General features: G+C 47.3%; 2 protein-coding genes across 3 annotated transcripts in view; both read right to left on the bottom strand.

Moving 5' to 3' along the window:
- Positions 1-868: 868 nt before the first annotated feature.
- Positions 869-3003, bottom strand: Ccin (calicin). Its single transcript, XM_070005723.1, has one exon. It carries the CDS (start codon positions 2896-2898, stop codon positions 1132-1134), a length of 1767 nt encoding a protein of 588 aa, XP_069861824.1. The 5' UTR covers positions 2899-3003; the 3' UTR covers positions 869-1131.
- A 3591-nt stretch (positions 3004-6594) lies between these two features.
- Positions 6595-27595, bottom strand: part of Glipr2 (GLI pathogenesis related 2) — a 28469-nt gene continuing 7468 nt past the window's right edge. Inside the window, exons 1-5 of one of the 2 annotated variants that reach the window (XM_070009767.1) lie at positions 19796-20259; positions 19522-19630; positions 19083-19186; positions 16983-17060; positions 6595-8074 (exon numbers count right to left, since the gene is read on the bottom strand). In XM_070009767.1, the coding sequence (XP_069865868.1) occupies positions 7914-8074; positions 16983-17060; positions 19083-19186; positions 19522-19630; positions 19796-19973 (630 nt within the window). In that variant the 5' untranslated portion in view covers positions 19974-20259 and the 3' untranslated portion in view covers positions 6595-7913. Of the gene's footprint in view, positions 8075-16982; positions 17061-19082; positions 19187-19521; positions 19631-19795; positions 20260-27595 lie in introns of those variants that run through there. The other variant, XM_070009776.1, reaches the window with a different exon arrangement.

Genomic DNA, 27595 nt, shown 5'->3' with positions numbered 1-27595 from the left:
ATAGGACTCACTTAATTCAAGAGCCTAAGAATCTAAACCCTTTCTTTACCTCTTCTTTTATCTGTTGAAAAAGTATTTCTATAGCACTTTAACACATGCCAGGGACAGTCCTAGACATCTTGCACACATTAACTCACTTAAACTTCACATATACACCATGAAGGAAGCACTTAGTCCCCTTCTATGAAGGAGGAAACTAAGCACACAGATGTTAAATATCTTACCCAGGATCACCCAATAAGGAATGAACTGTATTCAAGGCAGGACCCCTGGTCCCAGGGACTATATTCCTATTACACCTTCATCTGCCTTCTGTCATTCTCCCCAAGCTTCTCTAATAGACAGCTCTCTCCTTCCTCCCTCCCTCCCCCTCTCTCTTTTTCTCTGTCTCTCCTTCTCTCTCTCTATCCTAGCCTCTCTTCTAGTTCCAGTTCCTTGAGCCTCATGTATCTGGTATATATATATTAGAAACCATATTAAATAATCCCCAACTTCTCCACAAAGAAGACACAAACTACCATAGTGATACAAATACAACTGCCTATTAATCCTGAATCCCTTCTGCCTTCCTCTCTGAGCCTTGCCCATATTACCTTCTTCCTTCCCAGCCCATGATGCTCCTCTCCCAGACCTTGCATGGGCCCTGCCCTGCTCTCTTGAAACACTCTAGGGAAGTGGGTATTGGGAGAGGGTGTAGCTGAGGGATCATAACTCTGAAGAAAGATTATTCTGACAGTCCAGCAGATACCTGAGAGGTGACTATAAGGGTATAGAATTGGGGATCTTTCTAGCTACCTCTTTGGCCAGTGCCTGGGAGGTACATTTCAATTCCTCCTCACAATGAGGAGGTTCTTTTTCCAGTCTCGTTTTAGATAGCACCAGTGACACAGTAACCCTGAATTTCTCCCCACTGGGAGTCAGTGCACACGATATGCCTCAGACCCACCCAGCAGGGACTTCCATTCCAGCCTGTGTTGACATAACCAGCTCAGTTTTACCGGAAGCAGCCCTGGCCTGGGACCAAACATAGGCTGGAACACTAAGAAGGAACCAAAAGCCCACCTTCCTCTCTTTCTCTTATTAAACTGTGAATAATAATGCATTTACTTATTCTCCCACTTAAAAAGTTGTTCAAATCCTTTGAAGAATCTTGCAAGGTAGCTTGGCTAGACAGCAGGCGGGGCAGTCCAGCGCCTCTGGTGGAGAGGCCAAGGTCTTCCACTCGTTCGTCTTTTGGTCCAGCAAGTAGGCATTTGGATTGATGGTATAATCCTTAGTCTGGACATCACTGGCTGTGGTGACACCTCCACATACAAACACCTTGTTGTCTCCCACGGAGCAGATAGCATGGGACACATCCAAGGGACAACTGTTGGGCAAGAGAGGCACTGACATGGTGGTCTTGCTGGCCTTTATCTTCTGCAGGTTGATTTCTACACTCTGCCGGTGGCTGTGCACGCACAGGATGTTGTCCTGGTGGAAAGAGAGCAGGGGCCGGTGATTGAACTCGATGGGGAAGGTGATGCACTGGACCACATCCCCCGTGTTGGTGTCAAAACAGTCTACGACCCCAACTCGGGAGATATAGCCCTTCACCAAGCAGCGTCCGGTGACAATGTACAGGTTCCGGTCGCCCTTGGTGATCACGGCAGTGCCATCCATCGGGATGCTCATCTTCCCCGCCAGGCACCAGGCCTCCTTGCGTTCATCATAACGATAGATATTGGAGACGTATCGCCGCGGGGCGATGCTTCCACCCACTGAGTACACGGTCCCGCCACAGGTCACCATGGTGTGGAAGACAAGCCCAATGGGCAGGTCAGGCAGCTTGGTCCAGGAGTTGTCATCTATGTCGTACCGCCACGCCGTCTTCAGCCCCGAGATCTGCTCAGTCGTGCCACCGGAGATGTAGATGTAGCGCCCAGCGGCCGTGGCACTGAGCGCTGCTGCCTTGTAGGGCATCTCTGAGAGCTTCAACCACAGGTTTTCTTGGATAATATAGGCAAACACTCCATCGTTGAACTTCCCGTGAGCCTTCTGGCCCCCGAGGATGACCACGGAATCAAGGAGGGCCCCTTTGCGCTGGTAGCTGAGCAGGCTGCCCGGCCGCTCCTGCTTGCGGTCCATCAGCACGCTCTCGATCAGGGTGGCGTGGGCCGAGCTGTTCTCTATGCCCATCAGCTTGTTGCTGGCGAACACCAGCGTCTTGTTGGAGACGGCGTTGAGATTGATGTAATTGAAGAACTTCTTCACATACTTCTCCCGCTCCTCCTTCCGGAAGTACACCCAATTGATGAGTGCGCTGAGAGCCTGGTCCTCGTTGAGCACGTGGAGGTTTTCATCACGCAGCAGGCGGCCAAAGATGACCGGTGGGCAGCGCATGAAGTGCATGGCGCCTTCGGGACTGGCCCAGTAATGGAAGTTGTCACGGATGCCAGAGTAGGCCAAATCGGAGACCTCTTTGAGCTCAAATAACTCAGCCAAGAAGAGGTAGCGCAAGCAGTTGGCCCGTCGGATAGACTTAATGAGGAAATCGTTACAGTGAATGCGCAGACGCGGTGTGTTGAAGTACTGGGCCCCCCGGAGCAGTTCTTCCACATTCTGCTCTGAGATCACCACCTTGCCGCTGTAGAAGTAGTCCAGGAGCTGGTCCACTGTGCTCGGACTCAAGTAGTTGGGGTCGATGGTGATGAATAACTCGTCGGTGGTCTTCATGTCGTTGCTGGAGATGAGGCTCTTCACCAGCGGAGAGACAGCAGCCAGTACATTGCGATGTGCGAAGAAGACATGGTGTTCCACTGTCAGGGCCATGTCCCAGTACTCTTTCCGTTTCCTCTGTTTGTTTAAGTTCTGCAGCACGAAGCTGTTGTAGTTTTTCTCAGTGAATTCCAATTTCATGGTGCTTCTTGCTGGCGGAGGCAGAAGATCAGAAGCAGGTACTGGAGAATAGGGCCTTCGGGATTCAGATTGATGGCTGTTTGCAGGGTAGTTGACCAGAGAGGAGTAGGGGTGGGAGAGGGGATGAGGTCATAGAGTGACATCATAAGGTCATCACAATGCCACCCTTGAGGTGGTCTTTCTCAGAAGCATAGAGCCCTTCTCTCCTCTGATGGCTCCAACATTCCTGAGCCAGACATTCTAGAACCCAAGGCCAGAATTCTGGAGGAAACTGCTATGGGCTGAAGTGCCAACACTGGACTTTCAAATCTCATTTCAAGGCTTCTAGAATGTTAGAGACGATTTTCGTGGGACTGTGGGAAAACCTTATGTGCAGGGGAGATAAGGAAAGGTGGGCGAGGGGAGGGAAGAGTTTATCAGATGATCTAGAAGAATCCTCTCACTTTGCTGGAGGGAAACTGAGGTTATGAAAAAGAAAGAATTCATGCAAGGTCACAGCGCCAGTAGAAAACAGAGCAGGGCTGTCTATAACTTAGTACTCTGTACCATGTCAAGGAGTTCCCTAACCACTCAGCTTTCTACAGTATTTCTCAGGTCTCAGTCCTTTTCTCTGTCAAGGATCCTGGGCATCAGAGAAGAGTCACCCTGGGTTTTCAAGGATACCATTCTGCCCCAAGCAGAGAGAGAGGAGGAGGAAACTCTTAATTGCCAGATGCAGGAGCCAGGCAGTCTGGAGATAGAAGGGCCTGTAGAGACAGATCATTTCCCTCCACATTCCCAGAAGTCCATTTGTAAAATGTTGAAGGGGCAAAGGTCAGGATTTGATGAAGTGGCTCACACTCTAAACCACAGTTCCCTCCCCATCCATGGATGAGTAACACTCTACAAAGAGTTCAAGTGAGAAAATGCTAAGCATGGTGTTTCACTTCTTAGCAAAGTTCAATAAATGCCAGCTGCAATTTTGCTTTTTTTTTTTTTTCCTTGTCATACTACAGTTTGCCAGGCGCTGGGGTGGTCTCCGGAGTGTGGCAGGGGAGGGGGGTGGGGGTGGGGCAGGGCGGAGATTTCTGAGCCTGCTGCGGGTGAGGCTGCAGACCAATCTCCAGCCCTAGCGCGCACTTCCTTAGCGCTGTGCACGGCCCGGCCTGGCCCGGGGACCCCTGTTCTCCCTGCGCTAAGACCTCACTGCCTGGCCATCCCACACCTGTTCCCACTGAGCCCAACAGGAGGCGCGGTCTCAGTCGCAGGTTCCTGACTGTTCACACAGACCCAGCCAGCTTCGCCTCCCATGGGGCACCCCTGGGGCTTGGGGTACAAGGCTCTGGAGTTCTGGGGGTGGGGGAAGTGCATCTGTGGCTGTCTTAAGCTATGGGAAGCTTCCAGGAAGGACACAGCCTGGCCCTGGCACCTGCAAGATGGTGCCTAGAAGACCTGGTTTAGGCCCTTGTCAGGCCAGACTCAGGTCCTTGAGCTCAGTTTGGGGCCGCAAGTCCCACTCCAGAATCTCAGGTGGTCCTGAGCGCCCCTTTCAAGGAGACTGTCAGTTTCGGATTAAGAGATTCTTCAGCTCTTCCCTCCCTGGCTTAAGTCAAATTCTCATTCTTGATTCTTCTTCCTTCATTCTAGATCAAACTTAGCTTGGGATCTAGTGATTTGAGAATTATTTTCTAAAAGACAATTACTTTTTAAGACTTTGTTCACTTTGATGCCTGGACAGGAGAGACTGAGTCTTGCCGGGAGCTAGTGGTTTACACCTGTAATCCTAGCTATTCAGGAGGCTGAGATCTGAGGATCATGGTTCAAAGCCAGCCTGGGCAGGAAAATCTATGTGGTTAATCTCCGATTAACCACCAGAAAAGAGGAAATGGAGCTGTGGCTCAAAGCACTAGAGTGCTAGCAGCTCAGGGACAGCACCTAGGCCCTAAGTTCAAGCCCTACAACTGACAAAGCAAAAAAAGAAAAAAAGAAAGAGAGAGAAAGGGGGGGGGAGGAAGGATGGAAGGACGAAGACTAAGTCTTCTGGGATATGACTCATGGCTTAGAATTTCTGAGGAAATTCTGGGGTATGATGTGTGGCTTAGAATTTCTGGAGGAAGGCTGCACAATGCTCTAAATGCTTCTCTTACCTCCTGAGAAGCAGCAGCCATTGGACAGATGCAGCCAATTCTGTGTAACTTTGTCCTCTTAGTATGAATCTCTGGTTCCCACTGGTATCCAGGTTGGTAGATCTCACTTCCTGGGAATCTATCCAGGAGCAGGGGCCAGTAGGCCGCAAAGTACCAGTGCAGGAAGGATCTTTCTCATGGATGCCCTCAGCCAGAAACTGTGCCTGGAGGGTGGGGTAGAAGCCAGAGGATCTGACAGACCTAACCCCAAGTGTCAGATCTCCTCCAGACACACAAACTGAGGCCTAGTGAGGGAAGCCTGTTCTTAGAGCCACAAGTCAGGGTTGTGTCTCCTTCCTCACCCTCTGGCTTCAAAAGAGGGTGGGCAATCCAGATTGTTTGTGCTCTAGGCTGTTCGATTTGTGAGACTTGCCATCTTCAAAGAACCCATTACAGCGCTGAATGCCTATAGTCTCAGCAACTGGGGAGGGTGAGGCAGGAGGACCTTTTGAGTCCAGAAGTTTAAGATCAGCCTATGCAATGTAGTGAGAGCCCATCACACACACACACACACACACACACACACACACACACACACACACACACACACACACGTGGTATGGCAGTATACATTGCTGAAACCCCGGCATGCTGGAGGCTGAGGCAGGAAAATCAAGTTTCATAGTGGAATCTTGTCTCAAGAAAAAGAACAAAAAAGGACACGAAGTCCATCAAAGTAGTGTGAAATGGGAGTGTTCAACTGTTTTCCCTGTCTGGCTTTTCTTCAGTCCTGGAAAGCAGCTTTTTCTTTAATCCTACTAACTGTGAAAACAGAGTCTAGCCTTCAGAGGCTGGTGGCATTCTAGCTCCCACCACTACCACTAGCTCTGTGTGTGTGTGTGTGTGTGTGTGTGTGTGTGTGTGTGTGTGTAGTGTGTTGGTGTCCCTAGAAGCCACCAGGAAGTTCAACTGGCAGTTTGCCTGGTATGGCCAAAAAGGGACCCCTTCCCATTCTCTTCATCCCACCCACTACCAGCTGCCTGCCCAGCTCCACATTTTCTATTCATGGAGACTCCTGAGAATTGGGGCCCCTAATCTTTGGGGATCATCAGTTGACACATCAGTTTGTTATGAAGCCCTGGAAAAAATGAAGGGTTTGTTTTAAAAATACTCAAAACTGGCCCTGAACTGGAGAGTTCAGGAAAGTTCCCTTTTAAAATATTTCTTCTTGAACCTGGTAACTGTATTTCTCTGTCTTGTCCACTCATAGCTTCCCTACATATAGCTTTGGCTTAGTTCCAACTCATGACATCTTCACTTTTTCAGTTCCACCAGTAAATTGTTTCCAAGTATCATTGCTTAAATTCCCAGTTCATGGCAAACCTATGAATTGCCTTCCTTTAGATTAGGTCTTCACTCTAGTCTAATCAGCTGTGTGCTGGCAAAGTCACATGGTACAAAACTTGACCACTTAAGCAGCACGGGTTTACAGATGAGGGGTTAAAAGAATCCCTGGGGTTGAGATACTCAAGGAAATGAATTACTTCAGCCACTAACTTCGAATCAAAACAAATCACACTGGAGGAAGATATTACACAAAAGAAAAAGATTTTATTGTTTTATTAGTCAATATCCCTGGATGAAATGAAGGGTACAGCACAAGACTGTGTTCACAGTTCAACTTAGACTTTCAAGAAGCTGTTTCAATGACTGGCTAACAGCTCTCTCCCTGGGCCCCTGCTAACCTGGCAGATGGAGAAGCTTTGGTTCAGGGATACTCAGTTGGGCATCTGGGTTGATCTATCCCAGAGAGACATTGTAAAACTGCTATTCGGGAGGGACTTTGTATAGTTTAAGGCAAAACACAGAACAAATGAGCATTTCTAAGCCCCTGTCTGGGACACCACCCAGGATCGTTTGGGCTAGTCACACATTCCAGGAGCGAGCAGCAGCACAGCTGCGGCCACAGCTGCCAGGAAGGGGCCTCGAAGATGGGGGCAGGGCAGAGTCTGGAGGGCTCCCCCCAGGGGCCCTGGGTGAGGTCACCCTCACCCTCATACCACTGACTTCATCCTCCAAGCCTCCTGGCTAGTTTCCCAGGCAGTGTGAAGTGCTCTCTCTAAGAACAAGGCCCCTGGGCCACCTGGGGGCTGTGTGTGTGTGTGTGTGTGTGTGTGTGTCTGTGTGTGTGTGTGTGTGTGTGCGTGTGTGCATTCCAGACCTAGTCCAACTCCCCAGAAACCAGGGTAACATTGAGCTCGGAAGTAAAGCTTTTGCTCTATTTGTTCATTGGCAATCCCATTAGCAAATCCCAGGAGGCATGGGGATGACCTCATGTCTTCCAACTGAGAAATCTCACTGACTCTGTGAAGTAACTCTGGCTGCTGCTCTAGGTCGTCAATGCAGGCTGTTCTATGGCACAGTTAAATGAGGGTTTAATACTCTGAGAAATCTACTGAAAGTAGAATTCAATGCATGAAAATCACATAGAATGATCTTCAGTTCTCAGCATTACAAATATATGGCATAGAAAATGTCCAAAGATGGACATGGGGAGGGGAGGAAGGTACAAAAGAAATTGGCTCCTAAAAACAACAAAAAGAAAAAAATTAACTGGTTCCCCTTCCCTCTACCCAACTCTCAGAATACAATTGTGGTGTGGGTAACCATCTAGATAAACGCTTCCGATGTTCATTACTTTAACATTAATTAATTCCTTTAAGAAAGAGTTCATCCAGAACTATACATTCAAGTGTGTGTTTAGGAGATACACGCATCATACACACAAGTACATATATCCACAGGGACAGACTCGCAGCTGGTTTGTTTTGTTTTGTTTTTTTTTTCGTTGTTCTAGGCACTTAATAGCTGCATTCCTATGTCTCCCACTTTCCCATTCCATTGGACAAATTACTTCTTTGGAGGCAGGACATTTTCTTCAAAGTAGCCCTGGTTGACAATGTTCCCTGCTGGGAAGTATCTGGCCACCACGAAGGAAGACCCATCACTTGCAGATGCCTTCCCCACTCCCATAGTCTTGGTGTTCTTCCACACCATGGCAGTGAAGTGTCCTGTAGAGAACAAATAGAGGAAAGAAGACAACAGGCAAGTCAGCAGGTCAACTGAGAAAAATGTTCAGATTTTTATAGCCTTGAATCATTTTGCCAGGCTTGGGTAGCTTGGTCTTTGCAGATACTAATCAGGAAGGAAAGGTAAAACACATCATTCTGGATCTTTTCTTTCTTTCTTTCTTTCTTTGGGGGGTGGTAAGGTGGTATTAGTGAGGGTGGTGAAGTGAGGGTTTTCTGCTTACTAGGCTGCCATTTTCATATCTCTAAACATCTTTGCTTTAATTGTTAATTTATTGAATTTCATGCCAGCTGTGAACCACTGTCCTCCTACCCCTGCGCTCCTAGATTTCTAGACAGATCCTTTTAATCTTGTACATAGACCTCAGCCACCTCAACATTTCTAATGGTCTATTACAGATCATAACAAAGTTCAGGAGATCCAGCAATTGTGATGCCAGACTCCCTGGCACCTGCCTCAACCTTGTTCTCAAACTGTATTCTGAGCATGGATCACTGTGTCACTTTCCAGTAGCCACTTCTTTTTTTTTTTTTTTTTTTTTTTGGTCATGGGGCTTGAACTCTGGGCCTGGGTGCTGTCCCTCAGCTCTTCAGCTCAAGACAAGCACTTTACCACTTGAACCACAGCGCCACTTCTAGTTTTCTGGTGGTTAATTGGAGATAAGAGTCTCACGGACTTTCCTGCCTGGGCTGGCTTTGAACTGTGATCCTCAGATCTCAGCCTCCTGAGTAGCTAGTATTACAGGCATGAGCCACCAGTGCCTGGCTCAGTGGTCACTTTTTAATCTTCATTTTATTTGACAATGCAGGAACATTTGCTATAGCTGGCATCTCTTCTTTTCAAAGCACTCTCCATCCTTGAGTTCCCTGATGTCACAATAGGTTGCCACTTCTCCAGTCCCACTGTCCCTTCTCTTCTCCCTCCCTTGTAAGCTCTAAGAGCTTACATTTCCCAAGGCTCAATCTCTTTGCTTTTCTCTTTATACTTTAGGAAAATGCATCTCTCTCTGGCTCCCAGATTGATTTCTCCAGCTAAAATCTCTGCTCTGCATTCCAGACATAAGAACACACTGCACATTTCCAATTGGCTGATTCACAGATGTAATCTACCCAAACCAAACTCTTGATTTTGGTTCCAACACTCATCAGACTTACTCCTCTCCTGACCCTTCCACCTGCTTCAACAGCAGCTTACTGCACATGCTTCCATCAGGAGTCTGCAATCTTCCTTTCCCTGATGACCCTGCAACAAGCTATCACTCAATCCTTTTTTTTTTTTTTTTTGGTTGGTCATGGGGCCTGAACTCTGGGCCTGGGCACTGTCCCTCAGCTCTTCAGCTCAAGGCTAGCACTCTACCACTTGAGCCACAGCGCCACTTCCAGCTTTTTCTCCTTGTGTGGTGCTCAGGAATCGAACCCAGGGCCTCATGCATGCAAGGCAAGCACTCTACCACTGAGCCACCTTCCCAACCCTCACTCAATCCTTAAGAATTTAACTCAAAAATAAATCTCAAATCCATCTCCTCCACAAATCTTGGTTCTTAAATGCAAACTTTCCCCTCAGAACATTTCTATAGCTGCCTGAATGGTTCTTGGTATCTACCTTGGCTTTCTTCAATTCATTTTTCTTTTTGCTTTTTTTAAAATCTTAAACTTCTGTAGCCAGTAATCATTGAGGCAGAAATCATATTTGTTTACTTGTTTCCTTCTTGGAGAAGGAAAAAAATCTTTTGCTTCTTTCCAATCGTAACTGGAATGAATATTGATATTTTGGGCCAATGATCTCCTTTCTATTCCTCAAATACATCAAGTTATTTCCCACAGGGGAGCCTTATACTCATTGGCCTCTGCAGAACACTCTCAGTGATCAGCAGCTTCTTTCCCTTATGTGTCAGGCTAAATGTCACTTGTTCACAGAAGTGTTTTGCAATTACCCTTTTACTCGTTGAATACTTTCTGTTCTTTCCCTTTCCCATCATTATGGACATCTGCAATGGCTTTTTAAAAAAATGATGCCACAACTAGGTCTTGAACTCAGGGTCAAGATTGGTGCTGTATCATTTGAGCTATACCTCCACTTCTACTTTTTTGCTGGTTAATTGGAGATAAAAACTTAGATTTGTTTGCCTAGGTTGGCTTTGAACTGATCTTCAGCTCGCAAACTCCTGAGTAGTTAGGATTACAGGCATGAGCCACCAGTGCATAGGTTGCAATGGCAAATTTGATTATTTGATTACTGCTTGCTCCTTGACCAGGCTATTGGCCCCACATAGGGAAAATAAAAAGTGGGTTTTTTTGTTATTTTTTTTTTACCAAAGTATACCCAATACCTAGGCATAGTGGTATATGAAAAGTGTAAAATGAGCTTTTGCTCAATCAATGATTGAATGAAAGTCCAATGGAAGATCCCCTCTGAGACTCAGGTGTGCCTTCAATGGGAGTGTAGGCCTTCTATGTTTTGAGTTCTGAAGCCATGCCAACTTTCATTCAAGGATCTCTACTCTAAGCCTAACACCAAGGGAGGCTGGTGAGTTTGAAACCAGCCTGGGCTATAAAATGAGTTCTAGATCAAGTTTGGCTATGTAGCAAAACCCTGTCTCAGAAAACGCACATTATACATACATACATACATACACAAATAAATTGTGTTGATGAAGAGAGGTTGAAATTTTTGTGACTGGATCAGTACCTCAAAAAATTAAACATAGGGGCTGGCAAGGTGGCTCAGTGGTAGAGCGCTTGCCTTGCATGCCTGAGGCCCTGGGTTCGATTCTTCAGCACCACATAAACAAAAAGAAACAAAAAAGCCGGAAGTGGTGCTGTGGCTCAAGTGGTAGAGCGCTAGACTTGAGCTGAAGAGCTGAGGGACAGCGCCCAGGCCCAGAGTTCAGGCCCCATGACCAGACCCCCCAAAAAAACAAAAACAAAAACAAAAACAAAATTAAACATAGGGCTGAGAATGTGGCTTAGCAATAGAGTGCTTGCCTAGCATAAGGGCCTGGGTTTGATTCCTTGGTACCACATAAACACAAAATAAAATTAATTAAAAACACTCATGAACAAGATCAGAAAAAGAAATTAAACATAATATTCTAAAAATTAAAAATTCTATAGATTCAGTATTCCTTCTTCTAGGTAATATATCAAAGTATTTAAAGCAAAGATTAAGATATTTAGGCGTTCATATGCATTGTGAATTTACACAAATTGACTAAAGTCATATAAAGCCAACTGTCCATTGACAAATGAATAGATACTTCAAATGTGGCCACACCCACAATGGAGTACTATTTAGCTTTAAAAAGGAATTCAGAGCTGGGTGCTGGTAGCTCATGCCTGTAATCCTAGCTCCTCAGTAGGTTGAGATATGAGCATTGAGTTTTGAAACTAGCCCAGACAAGAAAATCTGTGAGATTTTATCTCCAATTAACCAGCAAAAAAGCTGGAAGCAGAGGTATGGCGCAAGTGGTGGAGCATCATCTTTGAACTCAAGACCCTAAGTTCATGTGGAATTCTGACATATGCTACTTCATTGATGAATCTTGAACACATTATTACATTATGTTAAACAAAGTGAGCCAAACCCTAAAGGACAAATATTGTATGATTCTATTTATAGGAGTTACCAGAGAAGTTAATTTACAAAGGCTAAAAGTACAGCAATGAGTAGCAGAGACAGGAACAGAGAGGGATATAGACAGAAAGATACTGTGTTAAGGCTTGTTTATGACAAGGTTCTGGAGAAGGAGGGAGCGATGACTTCATAACAATGCAAATGTACCTAATGCCAATGAGGTACACATTTAAAAATGGTTAAGATGGTAAATTTTATGTTATTCTTATTTTTTAAGACAAGGTCTTCCCATGTGGCCCAGGCTGCATCAAACTTGAGATTTTCTTGCCTCAACGTCTCAAATGCTGGGAAGATGAGCAATTGCTACTATACCTACCTTGTTATAAATGTGTTACACAGAATTAAAGGGAGAAAGGGAGAAGAGAGAGAACATAGGCAGATTGGCTAACTTCAGGGCACAGACAAAGTTGGTATCTTTGAGTAAATGGTAAGAATTAAAACAATATTTGCTGATTAGTTTTTTCCCCCCACAACTATATCCTATTTCTATACTCCTTGAATTTAGGTATAATTTATTTGTCTTCATCCACAAAAGATTTGAAGTTGTTAAATTCTTTGTGAGCCCGGTGTTGGTGGCTCATACCTGTAATCCTAACTACTCAGGAGGCTGAGATCTAAGGATGGAGGTTCAAAGCCAGACTGGGCAGGAAAGTCGTGAGACTCTTACCCACAATTCACCACCAGAAAACCAGAGGTAGAGCTGTGGTTTAAAGTGGTAGAGCGTTATCCTTGAGCACAAAAGCTCAGGGACAGTTCTCTGTCCCTGAGATCAAGCCCCATGCCAAAAAAAAAAAAAAAAATCAGAGAGCTAGGTGTGGTAGTACACAATTTAGTTCCAGTACTCCGAAAATGGAAGCAGGCAGGATTGCAAGTGTTTAAAGGCTAGCCTGGGCTACATAGTAATAAAATAAATCTATACATTGATGATACAATTAAAGCAAGAACTAAAAGAAAAATAGAGCTGAAGGTATGGCTTAAACATCTGTGCAGTAATTGCAACGCTCTGGGTTCAATCTACATTATTGTCAGAAAAAGCAAGAAAGTGCTGTGCACCAGTAGCTCACGTCTACAATCCTAGCTATTCAGGAAGCTGACAGCTGAGGATTGTAATTCAAAGCCAGCCCAGGCAGGAAAGTCAATAAATCTCCAATAAATCACCAGAAAACCAAAAGTGGTGCTCTGGATCAAAGTGGCAGAGCACTGGCCTTGAGCGGAAAAAGCTCAGGGATAGCACCCAGGCCCTGATTTCAAGCCCCACAATTGAAAGGGGAAAAAAAATCGCAAGCAAGCCCCTTTACTATTTGTCTTTTTTGCCCCTTCCCCCTTGGTCATTGTGATGATGCCACAGATCCAGTCACTTGGCAGCTCTGCCAGGCCTTACCGTTAGTCTCTGAGCTTTCTCTTCCCCAGGGCTCAAGCCTTTTCTTACACAAGCTTTCTTCTAAGAAACCACATGCTTTGGCCATTGACCATCCCTTGCTCTGACTCCCAGACAAGGAAGAAGCTGCTTGTTTATCCTCAGGTTGCTAAGCAAATGGTTAGACACATGAAGTGCACATTAGCAGCACAAAACTCCCTCTGGCTTTTCTCAGAGATGAGACTAAGCGATCTTTCCTCTCGTAGGGGAAGTCTCCATTCGCACAGGGTTAATTAAATAAGGGGTATTTAGAGATTAATTAAAGGACACAACTTCCTTAGCAACCATTGGATACACAGTAATTTCTAACAACAGCTCCTCCCTCTTCCTATTTATCTTTTCCCTCCTTCTCTCTTGCCTTTCCATTCCTCTCTTTCTCTCTCCCTCCCTGGCTCCCTCCTTCCTTCTTCCTCCCTCTTCCTTTCTTTCATTGTTTCCTTAAAGGGACATCCTCTTTCCTGCTATGGACCCCACTTTCTAAACTATACCTTTGAAAGCATATGGAATAAATTACAGCATATTCTGGCAAAGGATCATGTGTAAGGAGTAAGAATGAAAAAACTCTCTGGATGAAAATGGAACAATTGCTGGCAAGGGCAGAACGCATCACATACTCTGACCCCAGAGTGTGAAAAAGGGAAAAGGACACACACACACACACACACACACACACACACACACACACACACACACACACACACACACACACACACACACACACACACACACACACACACACACACACACACACACACACACACACACACACACACACACACACGGGTACAAGCTTAGAGTGACTCTAGAATGGCACACAAGAAACTGATGTCACTTGAATGCTTCTTGGAAGGAAGGTGCTAGAAATTAGAGCTTCTATGGCTTGCTTTTACATTTCATATGGTGTAAAAATATTACTCATTCAGAACAAACACTCTAATCTCATTTAAACTGAATCTAATCAAGTAATTATAAAGAAATAATGTTTCTCCTGTCAAGCACAGAGCAAGGCCCTGTCCTTCCATACAAGATGCTGGCCTAGGTTCGGGGGAGGGTGGGATTGGTTTCAGGGGCTTGCAAAGGCCCTTTCACCAACAATGGCTCAGGGCAGGGAACCCTTGACTGGTTTATCAACAAGAAGCTGGGGATGTAGAGTCTGGGAAAGGTCAAGGTAGAATGGGCCTGAGGCTCTTCAAGGGTCTTATAAGCATTGAAACCACCCAAAGTCCCATTCTTTTCTGAGGGTCAGTGTGTCTGTCCCAAGTGTTGTCCAGTGGATCTGCAATGGCACAAGGCTTGGTTATCCAAGATTTGTCCCTGTATGGTGGGAGATGGCTGGGACAGGTAGATTGTGATCATGGGGAGTTGAGCCCTATTCCCTACTCTGACTTGTGAGATTCCAGCCTCTTAGCAGGAGCCATGGGAAGAAGAGACATTAGGTAAAGGGCAGAAGACCTGAGAAGAGCCTCTTGCCCCATTGTGGGCCTCAGTTTCTTATGGTTTGAAAGCCCTACTTTCAAATAGTGTGGAGGCTGGCATGGGTAACTATCAAGTAGTGTGCACACACACTAACAGTGCCAAGAACTTGCTCTGACACATGTCCGATTGCTTAACAATCTTGTTCATGGGTAAAGCAACTCCAGAAGCTATGAAGTTTCCAGTATCTGGAATCTGATCTTTATTCAAAGAAGACAAGGTTCTGCTACACATTCTTCATCACCGCTCCTCCTCCCTCATTCTGTGGAAATGTTAATTCTCATACCAGGCCTTGGGTAGCCTCTTGCTCTCCATCTTGGAGGAGAAATGGCCCAGAGTTCTGCCCAGAGGGTTGCAAGAACCCCTACCTTAGAGGGTGAGCAGTAAACCACAGGAAACTGTGACTGGCTTTGAGAACATGTCATTTCCTACTTCTGAAGAAACCCAGAGACGTGACTCTACCCATGGGTGGGACAGGAGTGCGTGGAAGGGAAGACAGCCCTTGACGGCTGCCTTTCAGGTTCTCTGGTGCCTCTGATTACACAGATCCACACCCTTCCCAATTCTGTTCTGGGCTAAGATGGAGTCTGTGTTAATTTTGAGGAAAGACGGAAGGCAGATGAAGCCCAGTGAAGAAATAAAGGAACCTAGAGGCCAAAGCAGTTACCTAGGCTCTTATAGGCTAAATGTTTGGCTGCTTGACCTGGAGGCAGCCTAGAGAAGGACAAGGATCCTTCCAGAAAGCTCTTCCCTGCCTCTGAATCCCCAGCTCTCTGAAGGCCTCTTAGAAGCCACCATCATGCTCCTTTCCCTTGGACAGGGAAGATAAAAAACAGACCCAAGTCCACACTAGATCCAGTTTTTCTGATCCAGCGACTAGAGAGAATGGTGAAGGGAGGTGGCAAGGTATGGAGAGGAGCAGAAAGAGGTAGAGGTGGGTTGGTAAAGAAGGTTAAGTCCAGCTGATCCTTTTCCTGAATAGTCCAGGGAGTTACTGCAGTTTAACTGGGGAGTCCTGGGCCAGAGAGGAGTTAGTCTGGCTACTGGAGATTCAGATGGATTGAGGGAGGATGACTAATTAGACATGCTTTTTTTTTTTTTTAGTGGTACTGGTATTGGGGCTTGAGCTCAGGGTTTAGATGTTGCTCAAGTTATTTTGCTCAAGGCTAGTGCTCTACCACTTGAGCCACAACTCTACTACTTCCAGCTTTTTTTGGTAGTTCATTGGAAATTAGTCTCAGAGACTTCCCTGCCTGGGCTGGCTTCTAACCATGGTCCTCACATCTCAGCCTCCTGAGTAGCTAGGATTATAGGCATGAGACACTGGTCCCTTGCTTAGACATGTTTTAAGATACCAGAGAGGCCCATTGAAGAATGAAGAGCTTAGCCCAATGCTGGTGGCTCAGGCCTATAGTCCTAGCTACTCAGGAGGCTGAAGATTGCAGTTCAGAACCAGCTGGGGCACGAAAACCTGTGATACTCTGCTCTCCAATTAATCACCAGAAAACTGGAAGTGGAGTTGTGGCTCAAAATAGTCAAGCAAAAAGAGCTCAGAGACAGTACCCAGGCCCTGAGTTCAAACCCCATGACTAAAAAAAAAAAAAATGAAGCTCTCTTAAAATCGAGTCTCCTTGTGTACCAGGAGCTGGTGGCTCACACCTGTAATCCTAGTTACTCAGGAGGCTGAGATCTGAGGATCACGGTTCAAAGCCAGCCCAGGCAGGAAAGTCCATGAGACTCTTATCTCCAATAAACCACTAGAAAGCCAGAAGTGGTACTGTGGCTCAAACAGTAGAGCACTTGCCTTGAGCTGAAGAGCTGAGGGATAGCACCCAAGCCCAGAGTTCAAGTCCCACGACCGACAAAAAAAAAAAAAAAAAGCCGGGCGCTGGTGGCTCACGCCTGTAATCCTAGCTACTCAGGAGGCTGAGATCTGAGGATCGCGGTTCAAAGCCAGCCCGGGCAGGAGAGACCGTGAGACTCCTATCTCCAATAAACCACCAGAAAACCGGAAGTGGCGCTGTAGCTCAAGTGGTAGAGTGCTCGCCTTGAGCTGAAGAGCTGAGGGACAGCGCTCAGGCCCAGAGTTCAAGCCCCATGACCGACAAAAAAAAAAAAAAAAAAAAAAAAAAAATCCAGTCTTCTTAGGACACACTGTAGGAATGTGTAGAACTTTAAGCTGGGGAATGGGGAGGGGCTCATATGTGGGATGGGGTATAGTTTGGGCAGATATTTGGGGAAAGTTTTGGTTTCTGGGCAAAGTCAAACTAGAGAAATATGCAAGAGTTATTAACTTTCTGAAAGTTAGTTCTTCTTTGAAGATAAACACCCAACCTGCCCAGACCACTGGTGGGCCTGCCACTCACCAGTCCCAGAGGTAAAGCCAGGCTGCTGGAAGTTGTAGTTCTTGATTTCACCATACCATCTATCAGCCACCTCCTGTCCTGTACGGAAAAGGCAGGGTTCTGAACTCAGTAACAAAGTCCACAGACAACCTCTTCCCTTTATTTATCTCCATAAACTACAAACCATCCATCCCAAAACTGGACATCTGATAAAGTGCCAATGAGTAGGTACATTTGGCTGTGTATGTGAGAGGCCCTGTAGACTTCTAGGGAATTATCCTCTACGAGCTTGACCAGACTGAAGAGAGAATGTGTGGGGGTTGGCAAGAGCACTGGCCTGGGATCAAGGGTTCCAGTAGCAGGGGACTTGCATGAGCATCCCTGCCATCCACTGACTTGCTGTGTGGTCCTGGAGAAAACCGCCCCCCTCCCTGGGCCTCTAAAGAAAGGGTCAATACGACACTCCAAGAATCTTAGACTGATGCTCTGGGAGATTCTGTCCCCATCCTACACCATGCCTGCCTCCTACAATGCTCACAGGAAGAAAGGTGACTGACTGGACAAGATTAGCAAGCCAAAGATTTTCCAGGACGAAGAGCCCTTATTGGTCCTAAAGGTAAGCATTTACGTACAGAGAAGCATTTCCCTAGCAGCTACTGAGCTCAGGGACAGAGGCATGAGGAACCTTAATCCAGGGGGAGTAACTCTCAAGTTTTAATGTGGGCATTAGTCACCTGGGGTCTTGTTAAGACACAGCTGTGATTTTAGTAGGTGTGGGGAGGAGCCTATGAGCCCAGATTTCCAGCAACTTCCCCAATGCTATACAAGTGGTTTATGGAACACATATCAGCCTCATGAGGGCCATTTAAAACAAACCTGAGCCTGGGTCTTTCCTCAAATCCACTGTGTCAGTTTCTCTGAGGAAAGACCTGGGCATTAGTTTTTTTATTTTTATGTTTTTGCTGGTCCTAGGGCTTGACTGAACTCAAGGGCCTGGGCACTATTCTTGAGCTTTTGTGCTTAAGGCTAGCTAGCATTCTAGCATTCAAGCCACAGCTCCACTTCCAGCTTTTTGTGGTTAGTTAGAGTGAAGAGTCTCATGGACTTTTCTACCCTAGCTGGTTTCAATCCTCAGATCTCAACCTCCCGAATGGCTAGGATAAACGCTCTTCAAAAGATTTGAGTGTGCAGCCAGGGTGAGGTATCCAATCTCTCTCTAATGAGATGGGGAAACTGGGGCCAGAGACTTGATGTAATCCAAGGCGAGAATGGAACATCTCCCAAGTTCCAAGTGAGACTCTTTGCATTCCAAACCCTTCTCCCTAGCCCACAAGACCACAGCCGGGGTCAGGAGGAGCCTGGACGCTGACGGCAAGGCCTCAGAAGGGGCTGCTGCCTTTTTCAGCACAGGCCCAAGCCTCTACTGCAGGGAGGGGGCCCTGGCTGTGCTAGGGGAGCTCCCCCTTCCCCCTCCCCCCAGGGAACTCCCAGGAATGTGAGGCTGGAGAGGAAGTGCGTCATTGTCCAGCTGGGATTTAGTAAGAGCTTCAGCAAGTGAGACAATTTCCTGACATTTTTTCCTAAAAAGCCAACTTCAGGGCTGTCGGAGCCAGACAGCTTGAGAAAGTTTGCTCAGGGTATAAGAACATTTTGCTTGAGATCTTGGATGGAGGAATTGTTTTCCATTTGATTTCCAAAATGGAAAAAGCCTTACTTCTTTACCTTAATTATGAAAGGTAATATCCCAGCACTACAGTGTTTGGGGGTGGGCGGAAATGGAGAAAGATGTTCACAGTAGCCAGGATTGGTCTGAAAGCCTCAGAATCAGGCTGAAACTGTCCAGATCCTCTGTCTCCTCCGCCCTCACCCCTCAGCCTGGGAGCTTCTGAAGTGGGACGCTCAGTCTGACTCATCTCTGTCCCTGGCTCCCAGCGCTTGGCTGGCTCTGAACTGAATTCAGCCTGGGAACAGACTCACACAATTGTTGGTTTTTTTCCCCCTTTCTGGACTTACAACTACTCCATGGCTAAGCAATACAGAGCACTGGACCAGGGAAGGTCTTTGGAGGTCACACATTAGGTTCAGGTTGGGCAGAGAGGAGGAAAGCAGAGAAATACCTACCTGTCTGATCATAGGATGCCCATGCTAGGTTCTCTCCACACTGGCCACGACTTGACTCTGGGCTGTGTTTGAGGATCCTTGTGCTGGCCAGGGCCTCTGAATACCTGTCGGAATCCATGGTGTTTTCTCAATGTGGGTCTAGGGAACCTCTGAACTCTGAGCAACTCAGAGCTTCAATATCTGAGTATTCCTCCCTTGCCAAGGCTCTTGGAGGAAATAGGGGAGCATCACGCTTTCATGGCTTCTGCCTCCCCCCTCCCCAGTGGCCCCATTTTACAGAGGAATGCATCGAGGCACAGAGGAACAAAGAGACCTGCTTGGGCAAATGGCATAGTAATATTCAAGCCTGGCTGTATCTGACCCCCCAAATGCAGACCCCTCTTGACTACAGTGGCAGCCCTGAGAAGGGCCTGAACCCCTGGGGAGCTGGGAGACTCACTGCTGAGCCTCTCGGTTGAGTTTCTTGGAGAGCTTCAGTGGGGGGACTCCATGCTGCCGCCGGTACTCATTGTGGGCCTTTAGGACTTCATTATTAAACTCTTTGGAAGCTAAAAGAGGACAAGACAGAGAATAGCTCAGTACAGAGGAAAACACTCCCCCAAAGTCAGAGTAATGCCTAGCTCAGACTTCAGGCCACACAACAGACTTCTCTCCCCTTTCTGGCCTCAGAACCCTTGTCAAATGGCCCTGTCCCACACCGTGGCTCTTCATACCTTCATCCCAGATAGCATCCTGCAGGTTGAAAGCCCTTGATTTATATGGAACCTTCTGGCCTTTGTTGGGGATTTGAGACTTTATTGAAGGCAATGGGAAGCCACTGAATGGGGGCAGGGGGAAGAGTTGATTAGATCTGTGTTTCTGAGAGACTCTGCGGGCTGCTGAATGAGGCATGGGCAGGAAGTAGAGAGCAGATGTTGGGGGATTGGACGAATCAGCAACAGGACTTCTGAAAGGAAATGTCAGAGGGAGACTAGATATACCAGGCTGGGAAGGGCTGCATTTGGGAGCCCAGAGAAGCAGCCTGGCTGGGGTGGATGGAGCTCACTCAGGGCTTTATAATAATAGAGTGACAGGTAAAGAAAAGAGGACTTAGGAAGGGTAAGGAGGAGGGGAAGGGGAAGGCGGCAGTGGGGAAGTGGAGTAAGGAGAGTATGGGACCATGTGGTGATTGGGGGCGGGAATGATCAGCTGTGGCTGCAGTGAGGGAAGAGGTTAACCAGTGCCCAACTGCATTATGAACTCAGAAAAGATGAGGTCAGTGGGGGTTGGGGCCAGGGAAATAGTGGGTAAAGGCAAGGGCAGGCAAGGTGGCATACCAATTTTCGTTTGAAATGAGACCTTATTCATTCAGCATCTCATCTACTCAATTGTCCAATTCATTCCTTCATCAATACTTCTATGTAAGTATCAGTCAAACATCCCTTTTCCTCCATCCATCCACATCAACATCTATATCTCATCCAACATCATCCATCCACTGATTCATCATTTGTTTAGCAGCAGTACCACTACATCCATTCTCTGAACACCACTTGAATGTTAGGAATCCAGAGACCAATCGGCCATGTCTTGCCCCAAAGCTCACACACAGAAGGCAGGCAGCCTGGTAAGCAGACAAAAACAGAGCTTTGCCCCAAAGCTCACATACAGAAGGGAGACAGCCTTGTAAACAGACAATAACAGGTAAGAGCCACCATGCCAGTAAACATGTATGAGGACTTGGAAGAAGAGAGGCCTAATAAGATCTTGGGGGTCAGGAGACAAATGACTCCTGATTTGAGAATCGAAAAATGTTAGAAGATAGGAGCTAGCCAGGCTAAGATTATGAAGGCACTGGGCTTCCACGTTAGGAATCTGGGAGACTCCTCTGTGGTTAGGGGTAGGGCGGAGGGGTAGGATTCTGAGTGAGGGCCATACTTGGCTGATCCTGTTTGACCAGGAACTTGTCATTTGAGTACTGGCTGTGGGTGGTGGCAGGAAGGGTGTCAACAGGGCCAAGAAGGAAGTGCCACAATCCTTCCTGTGCCCCAGGTCATGTTCACCAGGGCTTTTCTTCTCTTGGGTGTTTTTACCCCAAAATGGGTCCTCTTCAATCTCATGCCCAGACCCCATCTTTCGGGGTCTTCAAGGAAATGCCTAGAAATCCCTAGTGGGAGCCCAAGAGGAAGGACACTAGGGTATGCCCCCCTTCCCATCCCCACAGAGCTGAGGGCTGGCTGCGGTAGAGGGGAAGAGTTGTGCCCAGGGCACAGGGAAGTGGAGGTGTCCAAGGACTTTAACAAAGAAGAAGTGCCCAACCTTGAGATCTCTGAACCTATGGTGTTCTAGAATGGGATGCAGGGGTGACAGGGAGGGGCTTTGAATCCCAGATCTATGAGGTGAGAATGGAGAGGAGACAGGTAAAGATGAAGAGGCTTCAGGCAGGGGGTCTAGGTCCTCCTGGTCCTCAGTGCAGGTGGCCAGAGATGGGCTCCACCCTTGTTGATATGAAAGACAAAAATGTTCAGATCTTCTAGGGGTGGGAGGCAGAAAGGAGTGGTTTACTGAGTACAGTTTTGACTTTACAAGATGTTTCACCTCACGGTGGATACACCTAACACCACTGACAATACATTTACATCCAGTTAAGATGATACGTTTCATGTATACTTTTTTTGGCTTGTCCTGGGGCTTGAACTAAGGGCTTAGACACTGTATCTGAGCTTCCCTTGCTCAAGGTTAGCACTGTACCACTTGAGCCACAGCACCATTTCTGGCTATATAGTACTGAGGAATCGAACCCAGGGCTTCATGCATGCTAGGCAAGCACTTTACCACTCTACCACTATGCCACGTTCCAAGTCCTCATGTATACTTTTGATGTTTGCCATGTTAAGGTATTTAGGACGATGTGAACCATGGGGTCCATTTGTCCTGCACCCCAGGGCACTGTAGGCTCTGCAATGTCCTTGGCCAGTAAGGACAGACACAAAAGCCTGCTGCAGGGCTGGGAAGGTGGCTTCGTGGTAGAGTGCTTGCATGAAGGCCTGGGTTCAACTCCTCAGTTCCACATAAACACAAAAAAGCCAGAAGTGGTGCTGTGGCTCAAGTGGTACAGTGCTAGCTTTGAGCAAAAAGAAGCTCAGGGACAGTGCCCAGGCCCTAAGTTCAAGCCCCAGAACTGGCAAAAAAAAAAAAAAAAGGCTGCTGGAAACTAGGTCACTGCATTTCCAGTATGAGAGACGTCAGAAGGAACAAAAGTGAAAGTTTGTGTTCAGCCAGACTCTGAGACTCTGAGCTCAGAGACCAAGTCGGCTGTCCCTGGCCCAGCCGGATCATCATTTCCCCTCACACCCCATCTCCTCCTCTGTGGCCGCTACCCCACAAAGGCACAGGAAATCCTACCATGGGGAATAGGGGAGCCCTCTCTCACCTTGCTGGCTGGGAGCAAGGGGGCCCCATACTTCTCCCTCGGGGAGTTCCAGCCTCTCCACCCAACACAGCAGGCAGTCTCAACCCAAAGACACAAGTTATCAGTGTCAACCACACCCAGCAAGAGGCACACCCTACTTCTGTAGATTATTCAAGAACACAGATAAAGGTAAGGGGAAAGTAAGAGAAAACCCATCTAGCCTTGGGACCTCAGAGAAGGCCCTGGCCGCCACAGGATGGGGGAGTGCAGGGCAAAGGGAGACTCAGCAAAGTCACAACCACTCAGAGTGCCTGCCAGAGAAGGAGGCAGGCCTATCTGCCCCTGCTGGTGCCTTCTATTGGCTGGCCAATCACATCTGGTGCAGGGCCTGTGTGTGACCTCATTAACTTCGTACCATCCATATTCTATGGAGCTTTCACTATCATACTGTTTTATATTGTTATGACTAGGAAACTGGGGCATATGAGGGAACGTCAATGCCCAGATTCTCCCACTAGTGGAAGAGTACCCCTACCCTCACAGCCAAAGAGTCATCAGACAAAGCATGACAGAGGGGTCACCTAAGAGATGACTCTTTGGTGACAGACGAGGAGAGCAAGAAGAAAGAGATACCAGGTTAGCAGCTGCCTACTGGAAGATTCCTCAAAGGGAGACAAGAGAAGGAAGAAAAGCATTAAGGGGCTGGAAAAGTGGCTCAGAGGTAGAGTACGTGCCTCACATGCATGAGGCTCTGGGTTCGATTCCTCAGCACCACATAAACAGAAAAGGCCGGAAGTAGCGCTGTGGCTCAAATGGTAGAGTGCTAGCTTTTGAACTGAAGAGCTCAGGGACAGGGCCCAGGCCCAGAGTTCAAGACCCATGATCAACAAGAAAGAAAGAAAGAAAAGAAAGAAAGGAAGGAAGGAAAGAGAAAGAAAGAAGAAAGAAAAGAAGAGAAAAAAATTAAGATTTGAAGTGTCTTCTCTGTGCCAAGAACCTCAGATCTGGATCTGCCCAAGGGGACCTTACAAGTCAGGGACTGTGCTACTGAACAGAGCAGGGACTCCCTGGGAGTGCTGGAAAGGCAGGGGTGCAGGACAGGGGCATCCTAGGGCTCTTGGCCCTTTAAGGGCCCGAGTTTCTACTGCTGGTGGACTCACCAGGACTCTGGGGAGAACTGTGCCTCACCACTCCCTGCTTTTGGTGGAGACAGGCTCCTCCCTCAGGATCCCCCATCCTCTTCAGAGGCTTCCTTATAGCATTCCTCCACCCTCCCCAGAGGCTCTACCAAAGAGGTCATGGCAGTCCATAGCCAGGGCAGGGCTATGGATAGGCAGTTCCCTTTGGCTAGCAGCTAGGAAGAAGTCAGGTCTTGCCTTTGGAACAAAGTTGGTTTTATTTGACTATAAGGTAACTGAATGATAGAGCACTTACCTAGCATGTGCAAGGCCCTGGGTTCCATTCCCCCCAAACTAACAAGAACAGTAGAAAAGAAGGCATATCCTGGTAGCTCAGGCCTGTAATCTAGCTACTTAGGAGGCTGAGATCTGAAGATCGTGGTTTGAAGCCAATCAGGACATAACCACCAAAAGCCAGAAGGGGAGGTGTGGTTCAAGTGGTAGATTCCAGACTTGAGCAAAAAATGACATGACAGCCCAAGATTCTGAGTTGAAGGCCCAGTACCAACACACACACACACACACACACACACACACACACACACACACACACACACACACACACACACACACACACACACACACACACACACACACACACACACACACACACACACACACACACACACACGCAGAAAAGCTCCTGGAGGAGGAAGTGTAGAAAATAGGCAATTAAAAGAAAAAAGAACAAGAAAGCAAAGTTTCTGGTGGGTAGCTCCTTTTCTGGAAGCCTGAGTTTCTGGCAATTCCAGAGGCAAAAATCTCACTCAGCCTTTCACTAGCTGTGTGTTTAATCCCTCGGTGCTGCTTCACAGGGCTCATGTGAGGAGGTTTAAGTGAATTCACCTATGGAAAGGCTTTAGAACTGTTTTAGAACATCAGGAAGTTGTTGAATATCAACTCTACTTGATGCAGAAGCTCTTTAGCTTCTGGCTTAAGGTCTTTTTAAAGGGAAATGTGGAGGCTAATCATATTTAAATCGCTCTTTAAGCCAGGTACAAAAGTGCTTCTTAGTAATCCCAACTCTTCAGGGGTGGAGGCAGGAGGATGGATAGAGACCAGGAATTCAAGGCCAGCCTTGAAGGTTGTTTGATAACAAAATGGGATTTGAAGGCAGTTTTCAGCACTTCCAAGCTGGGACATTAAGGGAATGAGTGAGTGAGTGAATGAAAGAACAGATGAATGAGGTTCTTACATGGGCACAGTAAAAGTCCTAGAGCAGAATTCCTTTCCTTGCTACAAAAGAGGAAATCCATGTCTGGGGCAGTTTGTGAATGGCCTCAGGTCATCCAGTGAGTTCTCACTAGAGCCAGAGCTAATTTATACTTTCACCCCCACTTCTGCCCCCAATCTTGCACACTTGCACTGCACATACAGCTCCTTTTTTCCTAATGGCAAGAACAGATCATGAAGATTGCTCAATTGCCTATGGGAACAGGAGAGTAGCCTTTCTCCAGGCCTCTCACTCTCCTTGGACAGCTGAAGGACTCAGGGCAGAGAAGAGCCAGCTCGGGCCACTCCAGCTCTGCTGGTTCCACTCAGGCCTGCCCAGAGGCCAGGCCCCGCTCCTGAACCAGAGGGTCCCCATCTGTGTGCCAAGAATGACAGCTGTGGCTTTCAAAATACCTTTAATGCAAGGAAACACTTTTCTTTGAACAGATGGAAGCAAACTGCCAGGGTAGAACTGGCCCACACAACCTCTTATTTCAGAGGACCCAGGGGCCTCAGTCAGAAAATTCCTGGCTAGTTACTATAGTCCCTAGAAGCCTGCTCTGATCTCTCCATGCTAGATGTCTCCAGAAACAGGAAGACTCTTAGAGACAATTAGAAGAGTATGTGGAAGATCCCACTGGCCAGAGACCAAAAATCGGAGGACATGGGTAGTCTGGTAGAGAAGAACTGGGAAGAGAAGCACTGGGTTCAAATCCCAGTTTGTTCACATACTGGTTAAAGTGAGCTCTGTACATCTGGAGATGAGAGGATATTAAGACTTGTTACAAAGTTTGGTGATATAAAATGCCAGAGCTTAATGATTGGCAATCATTATTATTAGGAACAAGAGGTTTCCATTGGAGTCCAAGGCACCGTGGCCAGGTAGGGAAGCCAGGACCTACTGAGAGCAAGACCTGGGGTCTTCCAATGTGGGGCAGAGCTGCTTCTGGGCTTTGAGCTACATCTGTGGTGCGATAATCTCACAGCGATGCCTGCTGCTCTACCCAGCTCTGGAGCAAAGAGTCGTCCTACTCCTGTGTAGTGAGGAGAGATCAGGCCCCAAGAGACAGGAACGGATTCCTTCTGGTGGCCTTTTTGGAGGCACACAGTGTCCCTGTGTGGACACAGCTCTGTGAGCGACCTCCTGCATGTGAGGGCAGCAGTCCAGGTTGATGACCTAAAACTTTGAGGTTGGGCTGGTGCTGTAAAGGCTCAGTAAGTCCAGGTCACACAGACAAGTCACTTTTGTTTCTTAGGGACCCTTAGAAGAGCTGGCCATGATCCTAGAAGTTCAGTCTTATGAAGAGAACCAAAAGTACATGTTGTTATGAGGGAGCTAGTCTAGAAATGTATTTCTAGAAGATTCCTGGGTTGTGGGGGAAGAGAAATGGTTCTTCAATCAACCAACTCCAACCTGCTTCTGGCATGCTTTCCCTCTGAAACTAGCCCGCCCTGTACCTGCAGTCCCAGCAACATCGCTGCCATCCCGGATGCACACCCTGCCTCTGACCCTTCCCTTTCATTCATAGCAAGCTGTCGGCAAGCCTACTAGAAGCCACCAGCAGGCAAAGCCACTCCTTTCTTCCTCTTTAGAAAGCCTGTGTCTTTTCGTGTCTGTACCCGTGAGAGTCTTCCATCCCCCACCTCCATCCTCTCCCTTTCAGTTGCTTTCCTCCCTGGCACAGTTCTAGTTTTCTTCTTCTTTTTTTTTTTTGGGTCTGTCCTAGGGCTTGAACTCTGGGCCTGGGCTGAACACTGTCCCTCTTGAGCCACAGCGCCACTTCTGGTGGAGATAAGAGTCTCACAGAGTTTCCTGCCCAGGCTGGCTTTGAACTGTGAACTTTAGATCTCAGTCTTCTGTGTAGCTAGGATTACAGGCATGAGCCACGGGTACCCAGCTCGCTGGCACAGTTCTGGTGCTGCTGTGCTGGATGGCACCCCATGTTAGGTTTTTAAAAAGAGGTGACCGAGTAAGAACTGAAACTGCACCACGCACGTGGTATTCAGGTCATAAAAGGCCGTCAGAACTGTGGGTATTCCTCAGAGCAAAAAGGGAAAAACAAAAATGAAAAAAAGAAAAAAAACAGAGAGGAATCTCGGCTGTCCTGACTTTAAGCCCTTTATCCGAGTCACGGCCCGTCTATCTGCTGCGGACACAGTGCATCAATTCTATTGCTGGCCTCTGCATCTTCCTCGACACTTCTACATTTTGGTGAGTGACCTGCTCCCTAAGGGGTCTCTGTCGTTCAGTCTCTTTACAGATACCACGCCGGAGAACCTACTAGGCCTTTACTTGACTCCGGTTGTTCGTCACTTCTCTCTAGAGGGCTCGGTGGTAAATTGGGACACCGCTTCCATTCAGTAAGCCCTCCTTCACTCACTAAATTTTTCCCCCTACGTTTTTCTCTTTTGCATTTCTAATGGGTTGTTGTAAGTCACGCCCAAAGGAGGAAACTCCATTGAAATGCCTCCTGCGTTCCCTGGACGTCTTGTCTATTGACTGCATCGACAAGAAACGCCTGATTTATTATTGCACTCAAGTTTGGCCACAGTACCAACTGGATAATCGTTCTCGATGGCCCAGAGATGGGACTTTGGACTATGTCATTCTCAGAGATTTAGACGATTTTTGCCGTCGTAATGGTAAATGGTCTGAGGTCATTCATATTCAGCCATTCTTTGCTCTCCGGGACAACCCGGCCCTATGCCAATCATGCCCGGCCTTTCCACTC

Source organism: Dipodomys merriami, unplaced genomic scaffold, assembly GCF_024711535.1.
Source record: "Dipodomys merriami isolate MVZ:Mamm:240054 unplaced genomic scaffold, mDipMer1.0.p SCAF_11, whole genome shotgun sequence".
Taxonomy (NCBI): Eukaryota; Metazoa; Chordata; class Mammalia; order Rodentia; family Heteromyidae; genus Dipodomys; species Dipodomys merriami.
This window is presented reverse-complemented; position numbering and strand designations above follow the sequence as displayed.

Bases quoted from the DNA above. Each gene is read 5' to 3' on its own strand.
- Ccin (XM_070005723.1), bottom strand. From the start codon at position 2,898: ATGAAATTGGAATTCACTGAGAAAAACTACAACAGCTTCGTGCTGCAG.